Consider the following 27,810-nt stretch of genomic DNA (forward strand, 5'->3'; position numbering starts at 1 on the left):
GCGAGACGCCCTGCTACAACTCCCGGACCATCTGATGACATCCTACGACCACATGAAGGCCGCCCTCCTCACTCGATACGGACTCACACCCGAGATGTACCGCCAGCGGTTCCGCGACTGCAAACGGATCCCGGGTACGACTTGGATGGAGTACGTGAACTTCTTTAGCCGAGCCTTCGAGGGGTGGATCAAGGGCAGCAAAGTGACCACCTACGAACAACTTTTCGACCTCATCGTATGGGAACACCTTTCTAACAACTGCTTCGTTGAACTCCGGCAACACCTCTTGGACAGTAAACTAACGGAACCTCGACAACTCGCCGCCGAAGCCGACCGATGGGAAAGCACACGAGTTGGCCGGAACGGGCCCAGCGAATCGCACAGACCTTACCAAGGGCCCCATCGCCCCCGGGGAGGAGGAGGAGGCCAGGGTCGAGGGAGAGACCCTGGCCCCATGACTCCCGCAAGCAACCCCTCGTCCCCGGCCGGCAGGGGGAGCCCGCCCATCCGGCCCGGCTTCCGGGCCAACATTATGTGCCACCGATGCCAACGATCCGGCCACTACGCCAATGATCCCAACTGCCCAAAGAACCAGAACGCTACCCCTCGCCAGGTCGCAGCGGCCACCCTAGGGGAAGAACCAATCCCGGAAGACCAAGAAGAGTACGAGACCGACCAGCCTGAGTGGGCACCGGCCGCCATGTCCCTGGTCTGCTTGGGGGAGAGAGATATGATTCCGCGGGCCCCCCTTCCCGCCAACACGCAGAAGTACAGCCAGTGGGTCAACATTAATGGCCGCCGGGCGGAAGCCCTCCGCGACACCGGGGCCAGTGTAACCGCGGTCCGATGCCACCTGGTTACTCCAGACCAAATCTTACCGAACATTCTTTGCCCTGTCCGATCAGCAGACAACTCAGAAAGTCTGTGTCGCATGGCCTGTGTCCCCTTCGAATGGGGAGGAGTATCCGGGATGCTAAAAGTGACTGTCCGCGATGATGCCCCCGTGGATTGCCTCCTAGGAAACGACCTCGAAAGTTCTCCCTGGGCAGCCGTCGAACGGAGAGAACACCTGGGGATGCTGGGCCTTCCCGAATGGGTCTGCGTCACGACCCGGTCCATGACCGCCCGCGCGGTCCCCAGTCCAGAAGAGCCCGAGTGGCCGGAACCTCCCCCCGCGCTCACCCAAGAGGAGGCCGCCCCAGAAGCCAGTCCCTCGACCCAAACAGAAGAAGGATCCGACCAGCTTCGGGACGTCCCTGACCTGGCACAGTGGCGTCAGGAGGGGGGTCCCACCCAGGAACAATTCCGGGATGAGCAGAGAACATGTCCGTCTCTCGAGGGACTCCGGCAGCAAGCCCTTGCCCAGAGCACAGGGGATACCTCGGGGGCCCACTGGGTTTACTGGGACCAGGACCTGCTCTACAGCGAGCAGAGAATTGCAGAACTAGGAGCCAGTCGGGTGCTGGTGGTGCCCCTTCGCTTCAGGGATTTTCTCCTGAACTTAGCCCACGATGTCCCCCTTGCTGGACACCTGGGGCAAGACAAAACATACGACCGCCTGGTGACCCACTTTTACTGGCCCCAAATGCGAAAGGATGTCAACAACCACTGCAGGGCCTGCCCCACCTGCCAAGCCAGCGGAAAAAGTGGCCGAAAGATCAAAGCACCCCTACAACCCTTTCCTGTCGTCACCACCCCGTTCGAACGAGTGGGAATAGACATTGTGGGGCCCCTGGACCCCTGAACCGCCCAAGGACACCGGTTCATCCTGGTCCTAGTGGACCACGCCACCCGCTATCCCGAGGCCATCCCTCTTCGAACTGTGACGGCCCCCGTGGTAGGCCGAGCCCTGATGGGGATCTTCTCCCGGGTGGGGTTTCCCCGAGAGGTCATCAGCGACAGGGGCACGAACTTTATCTCCAAATATATGAAGTCTCTCTGGCAACAATGCGGGGTCACCTACAAATTCACGACCCCCTATCACCCGCAGGGAAATGGACTGGTCGAGAGGTTCAACCGCACCCTCAAAGGGATGATCATGGGCCTAGAAGAACCCCTCCGTCGCCAGTGGGACGTGCTACTCCCGTGCCTTCTGTTTGCCTATCGGGAAGTCCCTCAGAAATCCCTCGGCTTCAGCCCATTTGAACTACTGTACGGACACCCCGTCCGGGGCCCCCTCAGCCTAGTCAAGGAAGGTTGGGAGCAGCCCCCCCAGAAAACTCCCCCGGACGTCTACAAGTACCTCCTGGCCCTTCGCAACCAGACCCGGCGATTCCGAGAGACCGCAAAAGCCAACCTAGAAGCCAGTCAGGAGGACATGAAGAGATGGTACGATCAGCACGCTTCCTCCATTGAGTTCGAACCGGGACAACAGGTCTGGGTGATGTCCCCGGTTGAACCCTGTGCGCTACAAGACAAATGGTCCGGGCCCTTCAAGGTGATCGAACGCAAGGGGCCCGTCACCTATTTAATCGACCTGGAAACCGCCCGGAACCCTCTACGGGTCCTCCACGCCAACAGACTCAAACCCCATTTTGTGCGATCGGAACTCAGCCTCCTGATGGCTACAGATAATGGGACGGAAGAAGACTCCGAGCCCCTTCCGGACCTACTGAGGACCCTCGAGCGAGATGGCTCAGTGGAAGGGGTCCAACTCTCCGAGGCCTTGTCCCCGGAGCAACGCCAAGACTGTCAAGCCCTCCTGAGGCGGTTCGCCTCCCTATTCTCCCTCACACCCGGGGTCACCCCCTGGTGCCTTCACGATGTGGACACCGGGGACAGCCCTCCTATTCGACACCGGGCGTACCGCGTACCAGACCGGGTGCGTGCCTGCATCCAGACCGAAGTATCCAAGATGCTGGCCCTAGGAGTGATCGAACCTTCTGACAGCCCCTGGGCCAGCCCCGTCGTCCTGGTCCCCAAGGCGGCCGCCCCGGGCGTTGCCCCTGAGCTCCGGTTTTGCGTGGACTATCGGGGACTGAATGCCGTTACCAGGACCGACGCTCACCCCATCCCCCGGGCAGATGAGCTAATTGACCGGATGGGGGCCGCCCGCTACCTGAGCATCTTCGACCTAACAGCGGGCTACTGGCAGATCGGCCTCACCCCTAGGGCCCAAGAACGATCCGCCTTCTCTACCCCGGACGGTCACTACCACTTTAAAGTGATGCCCTTCGGCATGAAAAACACTCCGGCAACGTTTCAACGGCTTGTGAACCAGGTGCTGGCGGGCCTCGAAGAATTCAGCGCCGCCTACCTGGACGACATTGCTGTGTACAGCCACCATTGGACCGACCACCTCCGTCACCTGCGGGAAGTTCTACACGCCCTCCAGCAGGCCGGGCTCACCATCAAAGCCAGCAAATGCCAGGTTGGCCAAGGGTCCGTGACTTACCTGGGACACCAAGTGGGAAGCGGGCTGGTGGCCCCCCTCCAGCTCAAGATTGCTGCCATCCAGGCCTGGCAACCCCCTACGACCCAAACGGAGGTCCGGGCCTTCCTGGGGCTCACCGGATACTACCGGCGGTTCGTGAAGGACTATGGCAGCATCGTGGGGCCCCTCACAGAGCTCACCTCCAAGAAGAGCCCCAAAACAGTCGACTGGACCCCGGACTGCCAATCAGCCTTCGAGAGATTGAAGACCGCCATGTGCACTGCCCCCGTGCTCCAGGCCCCCGACTACAGCCGGGAATTCATTGTACAGACGGACGCCTCCGATCATGGCGTGGGGGCCGTCCTCTCCCAACTCAACACCGAGGGGGTCGATCAACCAGTGGCCTTCATCAGCCGGCGGCTACTGGCCAGAGAACAGCGATGGAGCACCATCGAGAGGGAGGCCTTCGCCGTAGTCTGGGCCCTCAAAAAGCTCCGACCCTACCTCTTCGGCACCCACTTCCGGGTGCAAACAGACCACCGACCCCTGCAATGGCTGATGCAAATGCGGGGGGAGAACCCGAAGCTGTTGCGCTGGTCCATCTCCCTGCAGGGGATGGACTTCACTGTGGAACATCGTCCAGGCCAGGACCACGCCAACGCAGACGGCCTGTCACGCTTTTTCCGCCTCAGCGAGGAGAGTCCCCAGCAGGATGGCTGACTCTCCCCGCCTTCAGCTGGGGGGGACGCATGTTGGACAGGCCGCGTGGTCGGGCTGTCCCTCCTCCCCACAACGGGGCCCGGACCCTGGCTCTCCCTGAATCCCCAGCCAGAGCCCCCGGCGACCCTCGAAGTAATCCGCAATCCATCCACAACAAGACCCCAGCTCCGGAACCGGCTGGCCCTGGTCACCATCCACACCATGACCCCGGCCCAGCCGCCATCTTTGGGTACTACAGCACGAGGCCGCGTGGCCTCAACTCGACCCTAACCCTGGGCCTGGGCCGGCCCCGACATCGAGGCACCAACCTCCCCCCAGGAGGTAGAACACCCACTTGGCGGGTCAATGGGAGAAGGAATCGTCAACGGCTCTCCTCCGCCAGGTGTCGATCACCCCCGGCCGCCCTGGGCGCTGGCTCCACCCCCCTGCTGGGTGTCTGGACTCCCTCATCCCGGACCTCCCGGCCCCCAGGCGCGAGGGTCCGGACATCAAAGGGGACCAGACCTAGAACTGGGGCAGTGCCAGACCAGGAAGGCAGTTGTATCCTGGAGTCGAGAGGCCCCGAGAGAACTCATCCTTGACAGACTGCTGGCGCTGCCGTAGCTCTGCCTCGTGAAACCATCGTCTTGGCCTGCTGGCGCTGCCGCGGCCCTCTGCCTCGTGAAACCATCGTCTTGGCCTGCTGGCGCTGCCGCGGCCCTCTGCCTCGTGAAACCATCGTCTTGGCCTGCTGGCGCTGCCGCGGCCCTCTGCCTCGTGAAACCATCGTCTTGGCCTGCTGGCGCTGCCGCGGCCCCACCTTGCCGACCCTTCAGCTCGAGGATTGTGAGCTCCCCTCCTACCACCTCCTGTGCCGGCCCGGCACCAAGACTGTCCCGCTACCCCCTTTCCCTACAGAGACTAAAATTGAGAGGACCCTCGAGTCCGATATCTCCTGTATCGTTGATAACCTTGCCGCACGAACCCTATATAAAGTGTTGAACTCATCCTTGTGTGGTGTCTATCTGTGGGGAGGGAAGTGACCTGTCTGTACGATCGCCGGAGACGGTCCTCATCGGAGACCTCTCCCTCAGTATTCGGCCGACCCTCTGGGTCCCCGTCTAACAAACAGAAACAACATTCCTGAAGGAATCCACAGCCCATCAAGATTTCTCCCTTACAGGAACACATACAATCCAGTGAATGGAGAAGTTCATGGAAAAGGTTCCACAAACGCCCCTTTCCACTCCAGTACAACCAGGAACCGGGGCTTGCCCTTGGAGACTCACTCACAGAGATCTGAGTATGTCTTGCAGTGGGCATTGTTTTTTTGTGTGCAGCGCTCAGGACTTTCCTCACTTCTGTAGCCGACTTCCTGTTCGAGAAGTGACTGCGGCTCATGAAAATGCCTGAAGACCAGCCCTTTTTCTCCAGTCAAACTTTCTACGTTACTTTTTCTTCAGGTTCTAGAAGCATTAGGGGTCTGTACAGAGAGGGTAGGAGGCAAACTATGAAAACAAGATTTCTGGCCAGTGGATGGAGGGCCAGAAGTTGTTCCCTCCACACTCCTCTTTATTTTCAACGTTTACTTGTCTTGCTTACCATCCCTTCTCCTTCTCCTCCTCCTCCTCCACTTCCCTCCCCTCTCCCTCTGGCATTAGCCCGCCCCCACGCTGCCCACGACCCTCACACCTTTCCCCTGCATCACCTTTTAAAATGTTTCCATATTTTCATTGCCCCTTCATCACAACTATCCACAGCCCTCCTCTTCATCCCTTCCCTCTTCATCCCTTCCCTCTTCATCTCCTTCCCTCGTAATCTCCTTCCCTCCATAAAGCTCACTACCCTTCTCATGCCCTCTTTTACTCCGCTCTACTATCTCATCTCCACCCCTCCTGCATCCTGGCTAAACCCGCGCTCTCCCTCTCCGCTCCAGCACTCCTCACTCTCAAACTCTACCCTCTTCCTCAACTGAACTTTCCTCTCATTCACCTTGCACGCGCTGCTCATCCCTTCTTTCCAACCAGACCCCCTCTCTTTGAAACCTTTCTTCTCTCGTCCCTCCTCTGCTTTGCCTTCTCCCGTCCGTGCTGATTCCACCCCACCCCTCCCTGACCACCTTCCTCTCTCATCTTGACTCTCTCGCAATTACTGTCTTCACCCCACTTCATTTTGTGTTCTCTGTCTGCCCTCTGCCCTCTCCCCTGCTTTTCACTCCTTCCCTTTCAGCTGCTCTTGTCCTCTCTAGTTCCCCCTTCGCTTCTCTCTTCCTTTTTTGTCTCCTTGTGTCCACTCCCTTTTCTCTCTCTTCCTTTCGTATTCAGCTCTCCATACTGCCTCCCTCCCGTACCCACCTCATTCCACATTTTCTTCTCTCGGTTCTTGCCTTTCCTTTCTCCCTCTTCCACCCGCTCTTTCATGCTTAGGGGAGAGAGCACAAGCACTTTAGCACTGGTTAGCCAAAGTGCACAGAGTCCTAAGGCCACAGAAAAAATTCCGAAAAAATAGGAATGGTGAAGGCACCAGTTTGGGGGTGACCCTGCCTGTAGAGAGGGCCAAGTCAAACAAATTCAATAGCTGTTTTCTTCATGTGCCACTAACAAGCTTAGTCTTGCAGTAGTAGCATCGATCCTTCATAAGTGACTTCCAAGGTATGTCATCGGTAAGGACGTAAGCGCTGGAGAGATGAGATATAGGCCAGCGTATATTGTTGAATTTTGACGTACACGCAGTGTAATCGACGTGTTCAACTAATCTCCGTGTGTGGCTTGGTTATTGGCGAGTACCTGGGCTGGCAGGACGCTATAACTGGTGACAAGATAGTGGATACGAAGCCCATACACTGAAAGCGCTCTTCCAGAGAGTTTGACGTGGTCCAGCACACTGCTCGTGCGAGCCAAGTGTGTCTCAGTTGAAGTGCAGAATCAATGCTGGCACTGGTGGAGCATTCATAAAATGCTTAAAGATAAAGAAAGCGACACTAAAAGTCCACATGTTGCTGGACAGGAACTGAACAAAACAGCTTCTAATAGAATATATGGTGCCATTACACCAATTAATGCCATTACGCTATGCAGAGTAAGAAAACTAAAGGCGGACAAGGAAATCGCACAGCAGTAGTTCAGTAAACATTACACTGAAATTCATATGCTTTGAAGCAGAGATTAACCAGGTGTTTGTGAAGAAACATTTAAGCACAAAATTGACCAGTGTTATCTGCTTTCATGTACTTGTAGAGTACAAAGATGTATCTCCTTCTCTAAAACATCAACAAATCATTGTCTCACAACATACTGGAGAGCAGTCCCAGAAAGAGGGTCGGGTTCGGTTTGCCGAGTTTCCCCAGACGAAGCGGCCCACCACCAAAGCTGCTGCATAATTGGCCCAGAACAACTCCTTAGACAGCCATGACATACAGAGCTCCGATGGAAAGCCAGGACGAGATCCAAGCTCCAAAAGTCATTAAGGCTGACCGCGAAGCCAGCACATCACGAGGCGCTAGATAAGCTCTATCTGATTAAGTTCCACAGGAATTGCCTGAGAGACCACTACCGTCCGCCAATGTATATACGGCTGCTGCATTCTTAAAACCGCCAACTGCGTTTGATATTGCACAAAAACAGAATATTGGCGATAGATGGATGGATAGAGACTTTTGAAGAGTTCATAGATGCAATAGATGGAAAAGAGTATAAAGTATCTTGAGAAACATGGCCGATGAAGGAGTGAAAGAAGCCATGAAAAAGAATTTACAAGAAGGTGAAAAGACATATGATCAAATCGAAAAGGCCTTTAATGTCAAGTTTAAGCCAGTGCCAAATGTGAATTATAAAAGATACATATTCAGCCTAGAATGCCAGAGACCAGGTAAGACCATTGATGAGTTTCTTGAAAGACTGGATGTTTGGTAAAGCACTGTAAATTCAATTAATTTATGATGAGAACGTTACCCTCCTCCGAGTAATCAATGGATGTCTGTTGTATACATTTCTCGACGAATGCTGATGGAAACTGACAACCGTGCTTATTGTCAAGTGACTGGCATGGATGCCGGAGGTGCCCAAAGTGTGTCGGTCATGAGCACGAAAAGTAAGCCATGGTACAAGGCTGAGGGACACAAGTAATGTAAATGTAAATGTGTGGGACTTGTAAAGCGCACAGCTGCCCGTAAGCGTCCCGGCGCTGAAGACCGCTGGGGAACCCGTCCTGGCTTTCCCTGTGAGATGGTCCCTTCTGGGTATCTCCAAGGTGAAACCAGGCATCCCCGGCGTCTGTGAGGGGCCGTTGTAGAGATGAGGCAAGCTTAATGCCCTGAGTTGCCGAGTGTGATCCCTGGTTAGAGTAGGCACTGGGGCGAGAATTGTCGAGTCCGCTGACCCTGGTCCTCAACCCTGCCGCGTCGTGAATTGAACCCTGGTCTCGGACAGTTCTCTGCTTCCGGGTCTGCCGCCTCTAACGAGTGAGCTACACCACTCCACAAGGACCTGTCTCCACAGAAAAAATAAACGTGCTACTGATATGGACTGTCATTTCCACACGAAGGTAAATGTTCCACCATGTGACAGATATGCATAGACTGTGGTAAAGCGAATCATTTTGTGACGACTTGCAAAGCGAAGATAAAAGTAAGCTGCGTTGCAGCGTGAAGACAAAATGGCCGACCAAACGCTACATCAGTGACATTCGACGTACACCCACAAGGCTAAGCGGTCACACCAATTGAGGCAAATCGACGCAAAATGAAGTTGATCATCATCTAAATCATCGAGAAAGAATTCCTCTGTGTCTGTTTACAATGAAAAGGACAATAACAATTGTGCAATATTGATGTTTACTTCAAAAAGGCATGCACATATGGGGCTAGTCGAATGTGAGAAAAAATCCAAAGTGAAGACAATTCAACATGAAGACAGCTGTGCGTCGATAAATATTATGCCGCTGGAGATGTATCACGAATTATGTCCGGTACCACAACTTACGAATTTAAAGACTAAAGTATACTCATGGGCTGCCTCAACGCCCTTCAAAAGTCAAATTAAAAATTTGTAGCCACGATGAAACATAATAAAACTGTGGTGAATGCGCCTATTCATGTACTTCAAGGAACAGCTTCAAGTGTTTGCTGAGTTTCCATAGGGCTGCTGATATGGGACTGGTATCAGTGAACTACACTATGAATGCTCATTGTGAAATTGTAAGTCAATTTCCTACATTATTTCATGGGTCGGGAAAAGTCAAACAATAAAAGTAAGGTTACACATAAATGAGAATTTTCATCAAAGACACCGATGAGTTGCGTTTCTTGCAAGAAGCTGTTGAAAAGGAACTTCATTTTTTACTTATACATGGCATCATTGAACGCTCCAGTGGTCCGACACCATGGCTTTCTCCCATTGTAACTGTGCCTAAAAGAGACAGTGAAGGACCTGTACGCATAAGTGTTGACATGCGTCAGGCCAGCAAGGCAACTGAGCGAGAGAAACCGCAGTCTGCACATCCATCCATATCCATACTAATATTATAAAGAGAGAGCCCAAACCTTTGAAGCGGGTAAGCTCAGTAACCACAGCACCAATCATAACACCCAAAACAGCGTTGGAAAGGGCAGTTGCAGCAGAAGGACATAGGCTATGCAGACGGCCACCATATACATTTAAATGGTAAAAGAACCGTGCCAGCAAAGAAGTCCCTTGTGGGCGTGTCTGCGTTCTGCTGTGGGCATGACTCAAACTGCTGTGGGCATGTGATTGGGGGCGTGACAAACGCTGGGGGCGTGTGGTACGTTCTGCCCTTCATGCCATGTGAGTCGTACATACAAGCGCCAATTACGCAATTGCGCCGCATCAAGGGGCACGCTGGGGCGTGACACGCTTGAGCCGTGACAAAAGCTGTGGGTGTGTGTCCGCCCTTCATGCCATGTGAAGCGCCAATTTCGCAATTGTGCCGCATCAAGGGGCACGCTGGGGGCGTGACAAACACTGGGGGCGTGTGCTACGTTCCGCTCTTCATGCCATTTGGGTCGTACATTAATTAGATCGTCTGCTGTGGCCGTGTGCTGGGGGCGTGACATAGGCGTTCAACAGGAAGCGTGGTAAGTAACCATTCGCTCGACTCCCTTGGGGGACTGCCTGTTGTCTCACAAATACTGGGGGTGCCGAATGCAGTGTGTGCCTTGGCCTGGGTGGGTCTGAAAGGGACAAACACAGTGTGTGCCTTGGCCTGGGTGCGTCTGAAAGGGACGAACGCAGTGTGTGGCTTGGCCTGGGTGCGTATAAAAAGCACTCGAGGCTGAAGAGCGTTGGTGTGGGTCATAAAAAAATAAGAACAGCCGGAAACAAATATGTGTTGATATTCCGCAGACCAACATCCCGCATACCATCACTCTGCAATTTTTATAACGCAGGACTATTACTCCACAAAGCCATCATTTCTAAAACATTTACAACGCATATGACTTTATCACGCATGCCATTATAATGCAAATGCATGTGTGGTAAAGTCATATACATTGTAAAAGTACATTATTATAACATTAAATATATGTTTGTATATATGTTTATATATATATATATATATATATATATATATATATATATATATATATATATATAAATTTTTTAAATTTAATTAAAACATTTAGGGCCAGATGTAGGTAGCCAAATACTGGTCGGTAACGGACGATTTCGGCCGTTACCGACCGGTATTTGGCTTTTGAGATGTAGGTGGGTTGTTATTTACAGAATCGGTATATTTACCGATTCGGTAAATTTACCACTTCGGTATTTTACCGAATCAGTAAATATACAGATTCTGTAAATCCATATGTAGGTGGCACAGTTTGCAGTGCCACAGGCCCCTAGGAATTCTTAATTTACCACCCAATCCTATTGGGTGGTAAAATACCGAATTCCAGTGTACATACACATCTGTGCATGTACACCTATGCCATGTGGCACACAGACATGCCCTAAGGGCATGTCTGTGTGCCACATGGCACACAAGCCTGCAATTGGGGTGCTACAGGGTGTCAAAGTGACACCCCGTTCCCCCTGCCAGGATTCGGTATTTACCGATTCTGTAAATACCGAATCTGTATTTCTCATTGATTCCTATGGGCTTCAAGGCCCATAGGAATCAATGTGAAATACCGATTCGGTATTTACAGAATCGGTAAATACCAAATCTTACCGAATCGGTAATTGAAAAATAAGAATTACCTACATATGCCTCCTTCCTATTTACCTACTCTTAAATACCGAATCGGTATGATTCGGTATTTAAGAGTTGGTAAATAGGAATTACCTACATCTGGCCCTAATTCTTTTAAATTGCATTGTTTATATTAATTTTATTTATTTATTATTTTATTTTATTACCTTTTACACCCTAAAATCGAATCCCACCCCGGTCCCTTTAAATACCCCTGCACCCCATAATCATAACCCACCCTTACTCCTTAAAATAACCCAACACCCTTAAACACTAACCCATCTTAACCCTATAAATATACCCTGTACCCCTAAACCCTAAAAATACCCCTGTACCCCAAAACCCAAACCTATCCCTGAACCCTAAAATACCCCTGTATCCCAAAACCCAAACCTACCCCTGAACCCTAAAAATACCCCTGTACCCCAAAACCCAAACCTAGCCCTGAACCCTAAAAATACTCCTGTACCCCAAAACCCAAACCTAGCCCTGAACCCTAAAAATACCCCTGTACCCCAAAACCCAAACCTAGCCCTGAACCCTAAAATACCCCTGTACCCCAGAACCCAAACCTAGCCCTGAACCCTAAAAATACCCCTGTACCCCCAAACCCAAACCTATCCCTGAACCCTAAAATACCACTGTACCCCAAAAACCCAAACCTACCCCTGAACCCTAAAATACCCCTGTACCCCAAAACCCAAACCTAGCCCTGAACCCTTAAAATACCCCTGTACCCCAAAACCCAAACCTAGCCCTGAACCCTAAAAATATCCCTGTACCCCAAAGCCCAAACCTACCCCTGAACCCTAAAATACCCCTGTACCCGAAAATACAAACCTATCCCTGAACCCTAAAATACCCCTGTACCCGAAAACCCAAACCTAGCCCTGAACCCTAAAAATACCCCTGTACCCAATACCCAAACCTATCCCTGAACCCTAAAAACACCCCTGTACCCCAAAAACCAAAACTACCCCTGAACCCTAAAAAAAACCTGTACCCCAAAACCCAAACCTATCCCTGAACCCTAAAATACCCCTGTACACCAAAACCCAAACCAACCCCTGAACCCTAAAAATACCCCTGTACCCCAAAACCCAAATATAGCCCTGAACCCTAAAAATACCCCTGTACCCCATAACCCATAACCCAAAACTATATCTGAACCCTTAAAATACCCAAACACCCCAAAACATATACCTCAGTACCCCAAAACATATACCCCTACACCCATACTTACCTTATCCAAACATTAAAAAAAACATGCTTTTACCATTCATACATTTACAACGAATTTTGTTGTAAATGTATGCGTTGTAAAAACATATAAAATGTAATGCCATGCGTTATAATGGCATTGCGGAGTCATGGTACTTTCGTAATGACAGTATGCGGAGTGATGGTATGCAGAAAGAAAGTTGGGGAATAATGGGTGTTTACCGCGGGAAACAATCATTCAAGACTCACACAATTCTAATTGTTAGACGGTCGCCGATGGCCCTCAAGCGGGGGCACACGCGAGTGAGCGTGTCACATTACACACATTCTATTTCATACCCGGACAACGTCAGGACGGGCTGCTAGTTACTGATATAATAACTCAATTGAATGGTGCAGAGTTCTTCTCTCGACTCAACCTAAATACAGGATCTTACCAATTGGAACTTGAAGAAAAATCCAGATACGTTGCAACCTTTTCTACGCATATTGGTTTGTTTTGCTAAAAGCGATTGAGTTTTGGTATATCCTCTGCTGCAGAACTTTTCCAAGACGTCATTTGATTTATCATATAGCCTGTAGTAAATGCATTTAACTATAGTGATATATTGGTATTGTGGGGCTGCACAGTAAGAGCATTACAAAACTCTCATGCAAGTATGTTGTTTGCTGAATGATGCAGCCTTAACTCTGAATGCTGACAAATGTGAATTCCACAAGAAAAGCTTGAAATTCTTCAGCCATGTCTTTTGTGATGGGATATGAAACCTTATCCATCTAGAGTACAAGCATTGTCTACTGCAAATCCCCCACAAGGCATTTCTATCTAACGATCATTTCTTAGAACGATCAATTACTGTTCTAGATACATACAAGACTTTGCTATGGTCATTGCACCAGAACTAACCAAAAAGTATATGTCTTTTCATTGGTCACATGAGTGTGGGAAGAATGAATGAATGCATTTAAGTTTATATAGCGCGTAGCTCCCCTGAGGCCTCCTAGCGCTTATGGACCGAGCGGCAGAGGAACAGCAATGTTAGAGCGATGCCTTGAAGAGAGGGGTTTTCAGGAGCTTGCGGAAGGCCAACAGAGCGTCCAAAAAATCAAGCAAGCCATTGAGAGGGCCATTGAAATGCCCGATTTTGATCCCAAACTCCATACAGAGGTTGTAGTTGATGCTAGCCCTGTAGGGTTAGGCGCAATCCTTGCACAGCACAAGGGACCGCCAAATTCCCCGAGACATATCGTGGTATAATGCAATAAGAGCCTGTAACAAACTGAACGTGCTTACTCGCACCCTGAGAAAGAAAGTTTGGCACTGGTTTGGGCTTCTGAATAATTTTCATGTGTTTGTGTATGGAAAGCCCTTCACATTAGTGGCTGATTACCAAGCATTGTTGATGGTATTTGGCAATCCCACAGCAAAAAGGCCTCCTAGAATTGAGCGTTGGGGTTTGAGGTCACAAGAATACAACTACATGATTCTTCATCGTCCAGTGAAAGATCAGAAACTGGCTGATTATGCCCTGGTACCTCATCTAAGACAGTGGATTACATCCAATTTGCCGCCGCAAGGGTCCGTGTATTTTCCATCCAAACGCCGCAAGGGTCTTGGACCCTTGCGGCGTTTGGATGGAAAATACACGGGCGTACAGACCTATCACTAATTACACTGTTCTAGTGCTACTTGGATGGACGATTGAGTCTCCTTGGCATTAGACGTTTTTTGACAAGAAGATCTTACGCTAATTTCGAGCAATTGACTACTAATTAACTACCGCAATTGATTTGTGATCACATCGAGAGCCTGTGGGCACATTTGGTCCGGCAATTCCTATATAGATTTTTTATCGCTCATTTCAATTGTTGTTTTCCTGATGATGACCGCAACTTCAGACAGCGGTTGAAACGCCGTCAACGCTTTTGTGGCTGATGAACTTTAGAGGGCACATAATCATTGTATATGTTGTATCCCTTCTTTTTAGAAAACGAAATGTGTTTGCCACTTGTCTGGTTTTTTGTATATATGGTTTGCAATTTTATAAACCAGCAAATATTTATTGAGCGCACCATTTTATAATAAATTTTGTGATATTTTCTCAAATTTGGCGAATGATAGTTTCTTTCATTTTTTATATTTTTCGAAATAAATTTGTGCACTCCATCCCCACAACCCTTTATTTCCCCTCACTTTTTCTTCCTTTTTCTTTTTCCTCTGGAAAATGGACATTATCTTCTAGTTATTGTTGATCAGTACTCCCATTTTCCATTGGTAGAAGACCTTTCGTCCACTACACCGGAGCAGGGATATTCAAAAACTAGATAACATCTTTGCGTCATGACTTGTACCTACAATCTTAAAATCTGACAACGACCCACCTTTTAATAGTCGAGAATTCAAAAACGTTCTAAATCACCTCAATATAAAAAATCAAAAAAAGCACTCCCCTTTGACCCCAGGCAACTGGTCTGGTAGAACGCCTCATGAGTACTCTAAAGAAAGCTGTTCAGCATTCTACATTGGGGAAGCTCGACCTCGAAGGTGTTTTGAACACTATTCTTAGAGGTTACTGTTTGACCCCATCATTCAACCACAGAGGAAACCCCTGCAACCATTATGTTTTGGAAGAGTCATGACAACCAAGCTTTCCCAATGGAAAAGGGCTGGGTGTGACAGGGGATACATCTGCATTCATCTGCACGCTGATAGTCTTCTCTGGCTGGAAGAGAGGTGATTCACACTTACATTTGAATAGGTTGTGTCCTGCCCTCACTCAAAGGGCTGATTTACCCCCTACTGATAGTCTGGAGCCAGGAATGGGCTGCAAGGGACTGTTGCACACTTCTGAGGGTTCATTTGAAGTCACCCGTTCATCAAAGACATTTTTGAGTATATGTACTGGAGCTTTGATCCCATGTTTTTAGACGCTTCTTGGGATTGGTAGCCAGACACTGTTGGCTCTACAATCTGCTCATTGCCATGAGGACTGCTGTGCTGCCAGGAGCAACAACCATTTCAACTAACTGCCTTGTTGTGTTGACCTGCTGCAGCTGGGCTGCAGGAGGGACTCCCAATTTGCAACCTAACTGTATATGCTGTCTGCTGCCTGCCACCTACTTTTGTGCCCCGAACCGCTCTCCAAGGGCTTGCTTGCTTGTCCCCTGTTCTATCGAGATATCAGGGCCATCAAAGACCTTGTTGCCTCTTTTCTCCAAGACTTCTGCTGGGTGAGCCCATTTTACAAGGGCTAGCATATCGCCAGTGCTCCCTTCTGCACCAAGGTAAAACTTTGTACATTACAGGACAGTGCACCATGGGACTACAGTGCAGCGCTCTGACCAGGGGAGTGCCTTTGTGCATTCTAGGGAAGTGCTCCATGTTTTACAGACCAGCATGTGGTGAGCGTTTTTTCTTTAGCTTGAACAGCGTTGTCTGCCTGGAGGCATTACCAGAGAAACACACACGTCCTTGAGCCAGCATGCTCACTGCATCTGAATTGTATTGAGAACCTCACCCCCGGAGTCTGGCAAGATATCGCCACCATCAGATGCCACCAAGAATAAACTAGTGTGGCCCCTCTGGTCGTCAGACTCGAGGAACAGCCCCTGAAGCCTTGTACTGCTCTGAGGTGGTACAGTGCGGCGTCTAAGGCTGTAGAGCTACAGGAGCTTCGCAAAGCCTTCAAGGCAGACCTTTCGACAACACGTTGGTCTGTAACATGTGGCGGGCCAGCATTTTGAGGCTCATTCCAACCAGCCTCGCCCTCTGGTTTTAACGCGTATACTGCACGAAGCTCGCAATATCGGGTCCCACTCCCGAGACATGACAACATTGTTAGCAAGTTACAGATGCCCTGAGGACAGTGACCCTGCACCCTCAAAGGTACTGTGAGGCGGGTTGCGTCCAGAAGAGTGGTAAAGCCTCCCTGCTCTCCTTCACGGGTGGCTTGGTTTCCCTTGGGCAAAGAGACGCGATTCAAGCGGCCCGGAGGGCTCTGGACTCGCAAGAGCGCGAGGGGCATTTCTTGTTCAGTATTGTCTCTGCTCTGGAGATGACCTCAAGAATGGCGCATGGCCATCCATAGAGGAGAACTGCTGGAAGACTCAAGCTCAATTTCTGTTTAGCGTTTAGTAGGTGCTCCCGCGCCGTACGTTTGGTTTCTAAATGCAATCACTTCAACCACGTTCACTACAGTTACCATATGAAGTGTAATGGGAGAGCAGGTGCGCTGTGACCTATGTTTTCATAGTAATTTGTGTTTTTCTCTGTCAAACCTGCATTATTTGCACTAACGGTGTGATTTAAGTCACTTTTGTCTTGTTTGATTTACAATATAGAATTTATTTTTACATAATCCTGCTTGGATTCTCTTTTGTGGTTTACTCACTGTGTTGCTGCGCAAGTGTGTTGCACAAATGCTCTGCACATTGCCTCTTTAAACTAGCCTGACTGCTCTGCGCCAAGCTACCAGAGGGTGAGCGCAGATTATCTGAGGTGTGTATCTGGCTTACCCTGACTAGAGTGGTGGATTCTGCCTGGCTTAGGTGCCTACCCTAGCCAACCAGAAACCCCATGTCTAACAGTGGTTCTTGTGAATCACTTGATTTCCCTGCATGCTCCTGTTGCAGAACCAGGTCACCGCACTTTGTGTAGGAGGACTAGTGACCATTTGTGTCTCAAAGGGAAGTGTGACTCTTTTTTCCTAGAACATACATTTTTTCCCTGAATTGTAACTGTTCACTTCTCCATATTATACCAATGCAGCTTTTTCAAGAAATATTTTCTTCATGTAATTTTCAATGTTTTTTCTATTTTGCAGAGCAACAATCACATCTAGAAAGTATGAATGGGAAAGAAATCCATAAAGGTCCTGGAGGCAAGATTAATTTTGCTCAAAATATCTACTTAAGGAAACGGCGCAGAATGCACATGAGGGAGAGACGCTTTGCTTGTAATGTGTGTGAGAAAGGATTTATCAAAGAGGCACTTCTAGTGAGGCACAAAAAAGGACATACCAGCCTCAGGCCATATCCCTGCGGAACGTGTAAAAAGTGTTTCACTCAAAAGGGAACTTTTTTACTGCATCAAAGAACTCACACTGGAGAGAGGCCTCATCCCTGCACAGTGTGTTCCATGCGCTTTGCTCAAAGGAAGAGCCTTGTACGACATCAAAGTGTACACACAGGAGAGAGGCCTCATCAAAGCGTACACACAGGAGAGAGGCCTCATCACTGTACTGTATGTGCCAAGAGCTTCACTCTAAAGAAAACTCTTCTTCAGCATCAACGCATACACACAGGAGAAAAGCCTTTTCACTGCACCATGTGTGAGAAGAGCTTCAGTCAAAAGACAAATCCACTACAGCACCAAAGAAAACACACAGGGGAGAAACCTTATCACTGCACTCTGTGTTCCAAAACCTTTTCTCAGAAGACAAACCTTGTACTGCATCAAAGAACACAGACAGGAGAGAAGCCTTATCACTGCACTGTGTGTTCCAAGCGCTTTGCTGATAAGTCGGCCCTTGTACGGCATCAAAATGAACACAGAGGAGAGAAGCTTTATCACTGCACTGAGTGTTCAAAGCGCTTTTCTCGTAAGGAACACCTTGTACTTCATCAAAGAACACACACTGGAGAGAAGCCTTATCACTGCACTGTGTGTTCAAAACGCTTTTCCCAGAACGGAAGCCTTGTACGGCATCAAAGCGTACACACATGAGAGAAGCCTTTTCACTGCACTGTGTGCGAGAAGAGCTTAAATCAAAAGTCATGTCTCGTAACACCAAACACACAGGAGAGAAACCTTATCACTGCAAAGTGTTTTCCAAGCTCTTTTCTCAGAAAGAAAGGCCATGTACGGCATCAAAGTGCACACACAGGAAAGAGGCCTTATCACTGCACTGTGTGTGAGAAGAGCTTTACTGGTAAGGCACATCTTCTACGGCTCCGAGGTTTACACTCCAGTGAGAGGCCTCATCGCTGTACTGGGTGTGAGAAGAGCTTTACTCGAAAGGCACATATGCAACGGCACCAAATAATACACACTAAACTGAACCCTATCACTGCACAGTTTATGCCAGGAACTTCACTCAAAATGAACGTTTCTCCAATACCAATAAATACAAACAAGATAGATCCATTTTCACTGTAACAATCTTATGTCCTGCTTACCCCAAAGTAAGTTTTACTGGAATGTTGTAACTTAGCGAGGGCTTATAGTCATCAATTCCTAATGACCAGTGTTCCCTGTAGGGAGCGTGCATTTATTGTAATAACCCTGAGTGCGCAAACTCCGTTGCGAAGCGCATACGCTTCACACATCACTGAGGCACCATTTGCAGCTCTTGCTTTTAAAAAGCGAGCAGCGTGGAAAAAAAGATCTCTTTCATGAAGGAGCACAGAGAGCAGATCTTGGGCCTAGCAACATACCACGGTGGAAGAGGGGAGAATGAGCAGTGTGCCTCTTAAACGGCAGGTATCGGGTTGCCGAGGGACACAATTTGTGCAGCACGTTTCTTCTTCGCATGCTGTTTGCTGCACTCGTTTCTGAGAGAGGCTGCAGGACTTTACAGGCAGCTGTGGCTCTCTGGGCGTGATCCGCGCCTTGCAGATTCATTTATTTTAAAAGTCCATGCACTAATTAGCATTGTTCGGTATTTAAGGGAACGATGTACGGCATACTGATGTTTAAGTCCCAGCTAAAAGTGTTCAAAAGGCAAGCACTCCGCGCATAATGGTATGCCTGTCCTAAATTTATTTAGAGAAGTCATTTCGGACCCTGCCGGAAGCATGCCAAGTCACATGTGCCCCCAGTGAGGCAGCATCATTAAGAGGAGTCATTTTCCCGGCCTAGACCTGGGCTCTGTAATTGCAGCTCTGGTCACCTGTGAAGCGTGATTGTGAGCAACCATACAAGAATGTAAGGAGATATGATCGGTAACCAATCACATCCTCGTGTTATTTCTTTATAAATGTGCTGAGTCTTTCTCACTGCTAGCTGATTCTATTGTACCAACCAAATATAGGATTCATTTACCACCACTCTCACGCCGTTACATGAGGGCACAGCATTAACGCTCTCACACCGCCTTACAAAACACACACTAAACTACTTACACGTCACAACAACTTGGAGCTCACAGCTAGGGCTCTCAGCACAGACCCATATTCACAGATGCCAAAGTCCCAACAAATCGAAGCCCGATGCTCCTCTGTAGCGCACAGAGGTCCTCGCCTCTCTGAACGGACTTGCTTCCATCTTCAGCCCAGGAGCTGCTCGCTCTTTGTGGTGTGTGATTACCGTTGGAGCTGCAGAAAGAAACGTGGGGTCTTTTACCTTCCCATCATACCTTTTACCACATATGTTTAAGAGTTAGTAGTTGAACTTTGTTTATTGCAGATGTATGTAGACCTCTTTTCCTAAATAAATCCTGCTGTATCTTGCATTGCAATGGGTTCGAGTCAGCATTCTGTGCATTTAAGATCCCCTCCTACAGGGCTGACATTTATTTTTTGTCACTTTGTAAGCTCCACAGCGCTCAGTCTTCAGTAGTGAAGAGTGCTGCCGCAACCAACTACAAAGCAGCTAACCCACTCAGCAGCCCCATATCTATGAGTGCCGCCAGGTATAACTTGATTTACCTCTTGTAAGGAGTAAGTACTGTGTCCAGACTGATTTTTTAAATGTCTTTTTTCATCCCAGTTCTGTTTTGCTTTACTCATTCGAAGAATGCAACTAAAACCAGACTTAGGGCAGGATGTACTAGCATCAAGAATACCGATTTCCTATTTACAATTCTCTATGAGTAGCAATTTGGAAATCGGAATTCCTAATGTATGAAACTCTTTTGAGTGTCATTAGCGATTGCTAGCGAGATTCAAATAGACCTACCTCATGCATATTAGTGAGGTAGGTCTCAATTTGAGACCCATTAGGAATCACAACCATCTCAGAGATGGCAGCCTGCTGAGGTCAGCAGGCCACAATGTCTATGATTGTTATTTAATAAATCAGTCTTTTTTTTTTTTTTAATGCAGCCCGTTTTCCTGAAAGGATAATGGGATGCATTTAAAAAGAAAAAAAATAAGCTTTTTCGTTTAATTTTTTAAGAGTAGACAGTGGGGTCCGTGGGACAGCAGCTGCTCTTAAAAATATTTGTTTTCCATTTTTCAAAGGACCCCTACCTATTTGCAAATGGGTTACCACCTCCTTCAGGGAGTCAGTAAAATTTGACCTTAATTTGGTCGCAAAACTTTCATACAGCCCATTCAGATTCAGTAATTGGAAGAGATGCCGTAAACACGCTCCTTTTAAATAGCAAATCGCAAACACTAATTGCGAGTAGGTAGCGTGTTACCGAATCACAATTGGTGCATTTGTTTTTGATTTCAAAAGTATTTTATTGGAAGTTTCAGTATCAAATAAAATGCAAATAAAGCATTACAACAAAACATTATCGTAGTAGAAAAGAAACATTACAGTAGTACAAAAGAGTAGTGTAGTACAAAATAATACTCAGTAGTTCAGACTGATACATACAGGCGTATTTAGCTGGCAATTAAGGAGGCACATGTATCTGTCTTTAGCACTAGTAAATGAAGTAATACATATCCAAAGTGCGTAACGGCAGTATATAGTAGTATTAGTAATGTCATGGGATTGGAGCTCAGGGACACAGAATTCACAATCCTAGTAGGATAACGTCGAACTCACGACTTTCGGTAGTGTCTGCGCGGATTGATTGTGTAGAGAGGGGGGAAAAGATAGCTAAGGTGGTTTATGGGTGGTAAAATAACTGTCATGGGTAGACCACATCCTTCTCTTAGGGGGGCGCCATGGAAACTGTTGGAGCGCTATGTTATCAGCTCCTCGGAGGCTAATTACCCAATTGAGCCAGCAGGCAAAGTTAGCTTTGCTCGTGTCCTTCCAGTTATTTAGGACTACCTTGACCGCTGCTATGAGCAGAAGATCCAGTAGTGTCCTGTCATCGGCATTGAGGGAGGGATCTTGTAAAAAACCGAAGGCCAGATATGGCAGTTCTCTGGATGGAGAGATGGGGAAGACTTTACTAATGAACTCGAAGACCTTGTCCCAAAAGGGGATCACACAATCGCAGTGAGGAATAAGGTGTACAAGGTCACCTTCTGCCCGCTTACAGTTCCAGCAAAAGGCGTCTGGGCTTATGTTATGAGCATAGAGACGCGCCGGAGTCCAAAAGGCTTTATGAAAGAGCCAATATTTGGTCTGGGATAAAGTAGGGCTAATTTTGGGTCGCATACAGGATTCCCAAGTATTGGTCCAATCAGCTTCTGAAATCGGCACCGGGGAAAGTGAGGACCAGAACTGCATGAGCGGTGTGGTTGGGTTAGAATGTTGGGGGCGAATGAGTTTGTATAGCGAGGACACCTGGTGGCCTAAGTTGTTTAATCTAGAGAGGTACAATGGGAGAGAGGGGGGTACTAGTGAAAACTTTGCTTTAGTGAGTGCTGCCTTTATGTTTAAAAAGGTGTAGAACTCTATTGGTTCGAGATTGTAAATGGGTTGTAGGTCCCTAAACGGGATAGAGTATGATCCTTTGAATAGTTGGTGTGGGAAGAGGATGCCTTTTTTAATCCATTGAGGATTTTACAGTGGTTTGCCCTTATAGAGTATTGATCTATTATTCCATAAGGACTCCCATCCTGAGCGGCGAATGCTATGTTCGTGAAATTTATCGATTTTAAGGAGTGCTGCTTTCGTATTACGGAAAATCGGTTTAGAGTAGGGTAGCATGTTTAAATTGGCAAAGAGGACAGCAGCAGGGGCGATGCCTTCTAGGATAGCTTGTTCGACTACCAGCCAAACAGGAGTGTTGTCTGCCGTGGGGGCTAGCCAGTGGGAGCCTTGCTTTGCCAGAAAAGCGGTCTCATATCGCCAAAAGTCCGGTAGGTTAACCCCTCCTAATGATTTGTCCAGGCGTAATTTTTTAATGCTGATCCGCGCTTTTTTCCCTTTCCATAGGAAGGTGGTGAGTGCATGGTCCCGTTTTTGGTAGAAGTCGTGGGTAAGAGTTAGTGGTAGCCTGGTAATAAGGTAATTCACTAGAGGTGAGATCATCATCTTGATGGTCTCAATTCTGCCCCACCAAGTGATGAAGCGAGGGGACCATCCTTCCAGTTGGTTTTTGATTTTCGTTAAGGTCGTTTTCTCGTTTTGCTGAAGGGTTTCCATAAGGGAGTCACCAAACTCTATTCCCAGGTATTTGATAAACCCTGATTGCCAGCAGAGGCCAGAATTTCCCAACATATCTTTGGTAGCTAGAATATTTAAGGGTTTGACCTCCGATTTTTCCGGGGATTCAGAGACTATCAGGATGTCATCCGCATAGGCGGCTATTTTAACACAGGTATCACCAAAATGAACTCTTTTGATATTATCATTCTTTTTAATGTCGGAGAGTAGGGGTTCCATCGCCAGGAGAAAAAACGTTGGGAAGAGAGGGCAGCCCTGCCTGGTTCCCTGCTCAAGTCTAAATGGTTCCGAAAGTGAGCCATTTATGGCAATACGGGTGGATGGGGAGAGGTATAGAGCCATTACCATGTATATGAAGGTGTTCCCTAAGTTAAAATTGATGATGCAATGTTTAAGAAAGAGCCACGAGACCCTATCGAATGCTTTCTCCGCGTCTAGCGTAATGGCAACGGAGGGAGCGGCAGTCGACTTGGCTTTTTCTATGACATGGCAAAGTAACCTCGAGTTATCATTAGACATGCGATGCTTTAGGAAACCTACCTGTGAGGTACTGATTAGCTTAGGGAGGAGTGAGTTCAGTCTGGTCGCGAGAATTTTAGCGTAGATCTTACAGTCCAGATTTATTAATGAAATTTGCCGATACTTTTTTGTCAGTAATGGATCTTTACCTTCTTTAGGGATGATGATGATGGTAGCCTCACTCATTGAGTTCGTTACCCCTTTCTTTGAAGCGAAGGATTGGAATAGTTTTAGCAGAGTTGGGCTAATAGGGGCCACAAATTCCTTATAGAATCCAGCTGTGAAGCCGTCAGAGCCCGGTGCTTTATTGCTTTTGAGGGTCTTAATGGAGGCCGAGATTTCCTATAATGTGAGAGGGGAATTCAGTTTGGAGTTATCTACTTCATTGAGTTTTGGGAGACTTAAGGAGTTCAGGTAGTCAGAGCACGCGTGTGGGTCAAAGTCTAATTTATTTTTGTAGAGGTCTTCATAGAACGATTTGAAGGTTTGTAGGATGTGGTGTTGTTTGGTTTGGACAACGTTGTTCTGATATTTGATTGAGGCGATATTAAATTGCCTTTTCTTATGCTTAGGGTAATACGCCAGTAATTTTCCGGCTTTGTTGCCCTCGCACAATTTCAATGCTTTAAATGTATTAATCGAAACCCCAGCTCTTCTGCTAAGAATCGCGTTGTACTCGTATTTCTTTTTAGTGAGATCATTCAGATTTGGTGTGTTTTGAAGATCAGCTGCATGAGTTAGTTCTAGAGCTTTAATGTCTTTCTCTAGATTAACGAGTTCGAGGTTTAATTTCTTATTTGTTTGCGCCCTGATGCCAATAATCACCCCTCTTATAGTGGCCTTAAGCGCATCACAGACATTTGATATATCCGAGCCTGGAGTAGCGTTTAAAGTGAGATAATCATGTATGGCGGTCTCGATTTTTGTTTTCAGGATCGGTTAAAATGTCCTCATTAAAGTGCCATCGTTTCGGGGGAAGAATGGACCTTCAGCCAGCTAGTTTAGTCTGTATGCTGGAGTGGTCGGAGACCAGTTTGGGTGCTATGTTGGTTTCTTCTATGAGGTGTGTGAAGGGGATGTTGACAAGAATGTAATCGATTCTAAAATAAGAATTGTGGGGAGTCGAGTAAAACGTATAATCCCTACCGTCTGGGTGCTTTAAGCGCCATGAATCTTGTAGGTCGAATTGGGAGCAGAGATGTTTTAAGCTATCATGTGATCGTGTGGGGTGATAAGCACAATTAGACTGGCGATCGATTATAGGGTCTAAAGGTAGATTAAAGTCCCCTCCAACAATTATTAATTCATCCTGTGGGATGTTCTCCAGTGTGGGTGAGAGTGAGTCCCAGAAGGCCGGGTCATCTCCATTTGGGCCATAAATATTCAAGACATGAATGGGGTTGTCATCCTTCAATAGATGTGCCATAATTAGTATACCATCGTTATCTTGAGTGTGTGATACTAGGGAGATGTTGGATTTCGTCGCAATGAGTGTGAGAGCTCCCCTTTTTTTGTGTACCGCCGGGGAACATAGTGTATGCGAAATCCAGTGTTGTTTGACAAACCCAGCGTCATCGTTTGACAGTTTGGTCTCCTGGAGGAGGAAGATGTCACCCTTGGATTTAGCTAAATCTTCCAGGACTTTCCTATGCTTAACCGGGTGGTTGAGCCCTTTGACGTTTAGGGAGACTATGTTATGGCCTTCAGATAGAGACTTGCTGTGGGTCATATGGTTGCTGTGTGTCGCTTCCGATGTGGCAAGCGTATTATAGTGAGGTTTGTGGAGGTCATGGACCTGGGAGATGGTATAGCCGGGCTATAAAGCTCGTGAATTACAAAAAAGGGCTGTGAGTATATGTGTCGAGCATCCAACGAGGTACATGCCAGGTCTATTGAAAACTGTTCTACTGTAGAGAAAAAGACAGAATGAAATGAAAAAAAAAACAGAAAACATACTGAAACAATCCAAAAAGGACATTTTCTCCCCCCTCCTCTCTCCTCTCCTCCCCCCACCCTGCCCACCCTCCTCCCCCAGAAAAAGAACTTAGGAGCAGCGACGACAGTACCGTCCAAGCTCAACGTAGGATGAATTATTAGGTGTTGGCAGAACAGGAGATATCAAACATTTCTAGTTAGTGTTTTCTAACAATGCATAGCTATACAGTGAGTAGTGTAGCTGTTCAAATAACGAGACAGAAATTCCAGGATAACATTCTATAAGACTATAGATAACCTAACAGAGCTCTGTTACAACACAAGAACTATAATCAAGTTCACTTTCCTAGAGCGGAGGTATCTACAGTGTTATTGCGCGACAACTCAAACTTGGTACCTAATAGCTATTGAAGCAAATTAGGTGTACATCTACCAACGGAATTTTAGAGTGCTAGTATGAGGCAGGCCTATACAATTTCAAACTTGCCGTGCTATTGAGTTTTAATAATCGTTACGGCTTACCATTGGGCGCAAAATAAGGATAATAGCTGTTCATACCTGGTGTTGATGCTTGACTTGGGTATTTAGAACAGGATAGCAGAACAGAGACGTATTTTTACACAGAATGGTTGGGTGAACATAGTATATACAAACGACCCACACTAAAATGGGGAACCACGCGAGACCTCGCCTTTGACCGGCTGACGGTGCAACTAGGCCTAAGGGCAGCGGACATGTGAAAAATAATGACTACCCGCAGTTGTATTAATGTCCATCTCAACCTTGTCCTGTGCTGGGATTCGAAGTTTCTTGAGCGTCCGTCTTCTGTTTGTTCGAGGAGCTACTCGAGGAATCCATAGATTGTGGAGGAGTGTCTTCCAGATACTGGGCTAGGTCCTTAGGGTCAGAGAAGAAGCGAGGTTTGCCGTGGGCAATGATTTTGAATTTCGCTGGATCTGCAAAAGAAAATTGTATTCCCTTCGATTTCAGTTGTTCTCTTTGGGCTAGGAAGCCTTTTTGGATCTCAACAGTGTCTTTTGAGTAGTCCCGAGTAAAGGTAATTCAGTGGCCCTCCCAGGTGACATAATGATTGTTTCTGGCGAATTGCAGGATGACTTCGGTGTTCTGGAAGCGGAGTGGCTTGCAGATCAGGGGGCGAGGGCCCTTTCTTCCATGAGGGACGAAGGTCGGTATCCTGTGAGCCCGGTCGAGCTCTAGTCCATGATTGAAAGTAATACCCATAACTGCCGGGATCCATGCTTCCAAGAAAGCAACGCAAGAGTCAGCGTCCTTCTCCGCGTTTTCAGGCACTCCAAAAATGCGAACGTTTCCCCTCCTGTTCCTGTCTTCCAATTTCGCATTCTGGCGTTTGAGGGAGTCGGTCGTCCTTTGAAGTCTTAGTATAGTTTTGGTTGAAAGGTTTGCTGTGTCTTCAGCATCACTTATTCTTTGTTCAGCCTCGTCGATGCTTTTGTGTACAGAGTTCATGTCCGCCCTAATCGCGGTAAGTTCGAGCTGCATGGCGTCGAAATTGCCTTTTGTGGATTTAGCTAGATCATGAACCTCTGCCAATTTTTTGAGGATCATTTCTAGAGTGCTGTTGAGGTCTGCTCTTGCTTTGATGGGTGATTCCGATAAGGAAGGTTCAGCCCGCACTTTCTTGTTGTTCTTTTTGTCTTCCCTCTCCGCCATTTTGTCAGGTTTGCGTCGCGGACTAGCGATGGGGCGGAATTCTCCCAGTTTGACCGTAGGAACAGATCCAGAGAGAGCGGCTAGCCTGTGGAAGTAGCTGGGTTTAGTCGATGGTCATGGTGTGAGTTCCAGAAGTGACGCAGGTTGGGTGTGGGGTGTAGTTTGCGACTGGGTGACGCTGTTTAATGCGTAGTATCGCCTTACAGTGTATCAGTCATCAGGTTGGGTGCAGGGTTCTCTCACCACTGCTTCACTGTCTCCCCATTCTACTGACAGTGGTGGTGGTAGTGGCACAGCCTCTCGAGAGAAGATGGCGTCTCCAGGATGTCGCAGGAGCCTCCGCAGATTCCACTGGGATGACAGTTGTGCTTTCACTTTTTTGAGTGGCAAATCAGCAGCAGTGAGAGTGACATAACAGAAACAGTGTTCACAGTGGTAGTGGCAAAGTTCAGTGTTTCAGTGCTGCAGTATGCATTTCGCCAGAACATTACCAGGCCCATTAGGGGCATATGTCTGAATCTTTAGTAGAACTAGTGGTAATTAGTGGCAACAGCAAGGCCCTTTGATCATAGGTAGGCAGGCTTACTTCAACCACGCTGTACTCATCTTCTTCGCGCTATTCTGATGTCCGATTTGCCACCATTTTGAGGTCAGGCAAGTCGATGAAGAAATCTGATTGATGTGGCCGTCGCGGTGTATAAAAAACACAGTTGTCACAGTATCGCTGGTGGGCAGGTACACTTCAGGCTCACATCAGGTGCTGCGCAGCGCGGGTGTCATTCCCACTCTATTCGGAGCCCCGGATCGCGTCAAAGGCATGCAGGCACTACGCCATTGCAAGGACAGGCATGGCGGCACGGAGACCCGGGAGCAGGTAAAGCGGCGAAGAAAGCATCAGTGCACTTGTGGCTGGCAGCGTGGGGAA

The 27,810-nt window shown here is 48.1% G+C and overlaps 1 protein-coding gene across 1 annotated transcript in view; it reads left to right on the top strand.

Moving 5' to 3' along the window:
- LOC144807224 (uncharacterized) overlaps nucleotides 1-18,659 on the top strand; it is a 106,117-nt gene extending 87,458 nt beyond the window's left edge. Inside the window, 2 exon segments of the mRNA XM_078673074.1 lie at nucleotides 17,326-18,248; nucleotides 18,477-18,659. Coding sequence (XP_078529200.1) covers nucleotides 17,326-18,248; nucleotides 18,477-18,659 — 1,106 coding nt within the window.
- Nucleotides 18,660-27,810: the final 9,151 nt, after the last annotated feature.

This window comes from Lissotriton helveticus, unplaced genomic scaffold (assembly GCF_964261635.1).
Source record: "Lissotriton helveticus unplaced genomic scaffold, aLisHel1.1 SCAFFOLD_829, whole genome shotgun sequence".
Taxonomy (NCBI): Eukaryota; Metazoa; Chordata; class Amphibia; order Caudata; family Salamandridae; genus Lissotriton; species Lissotriton helveticus.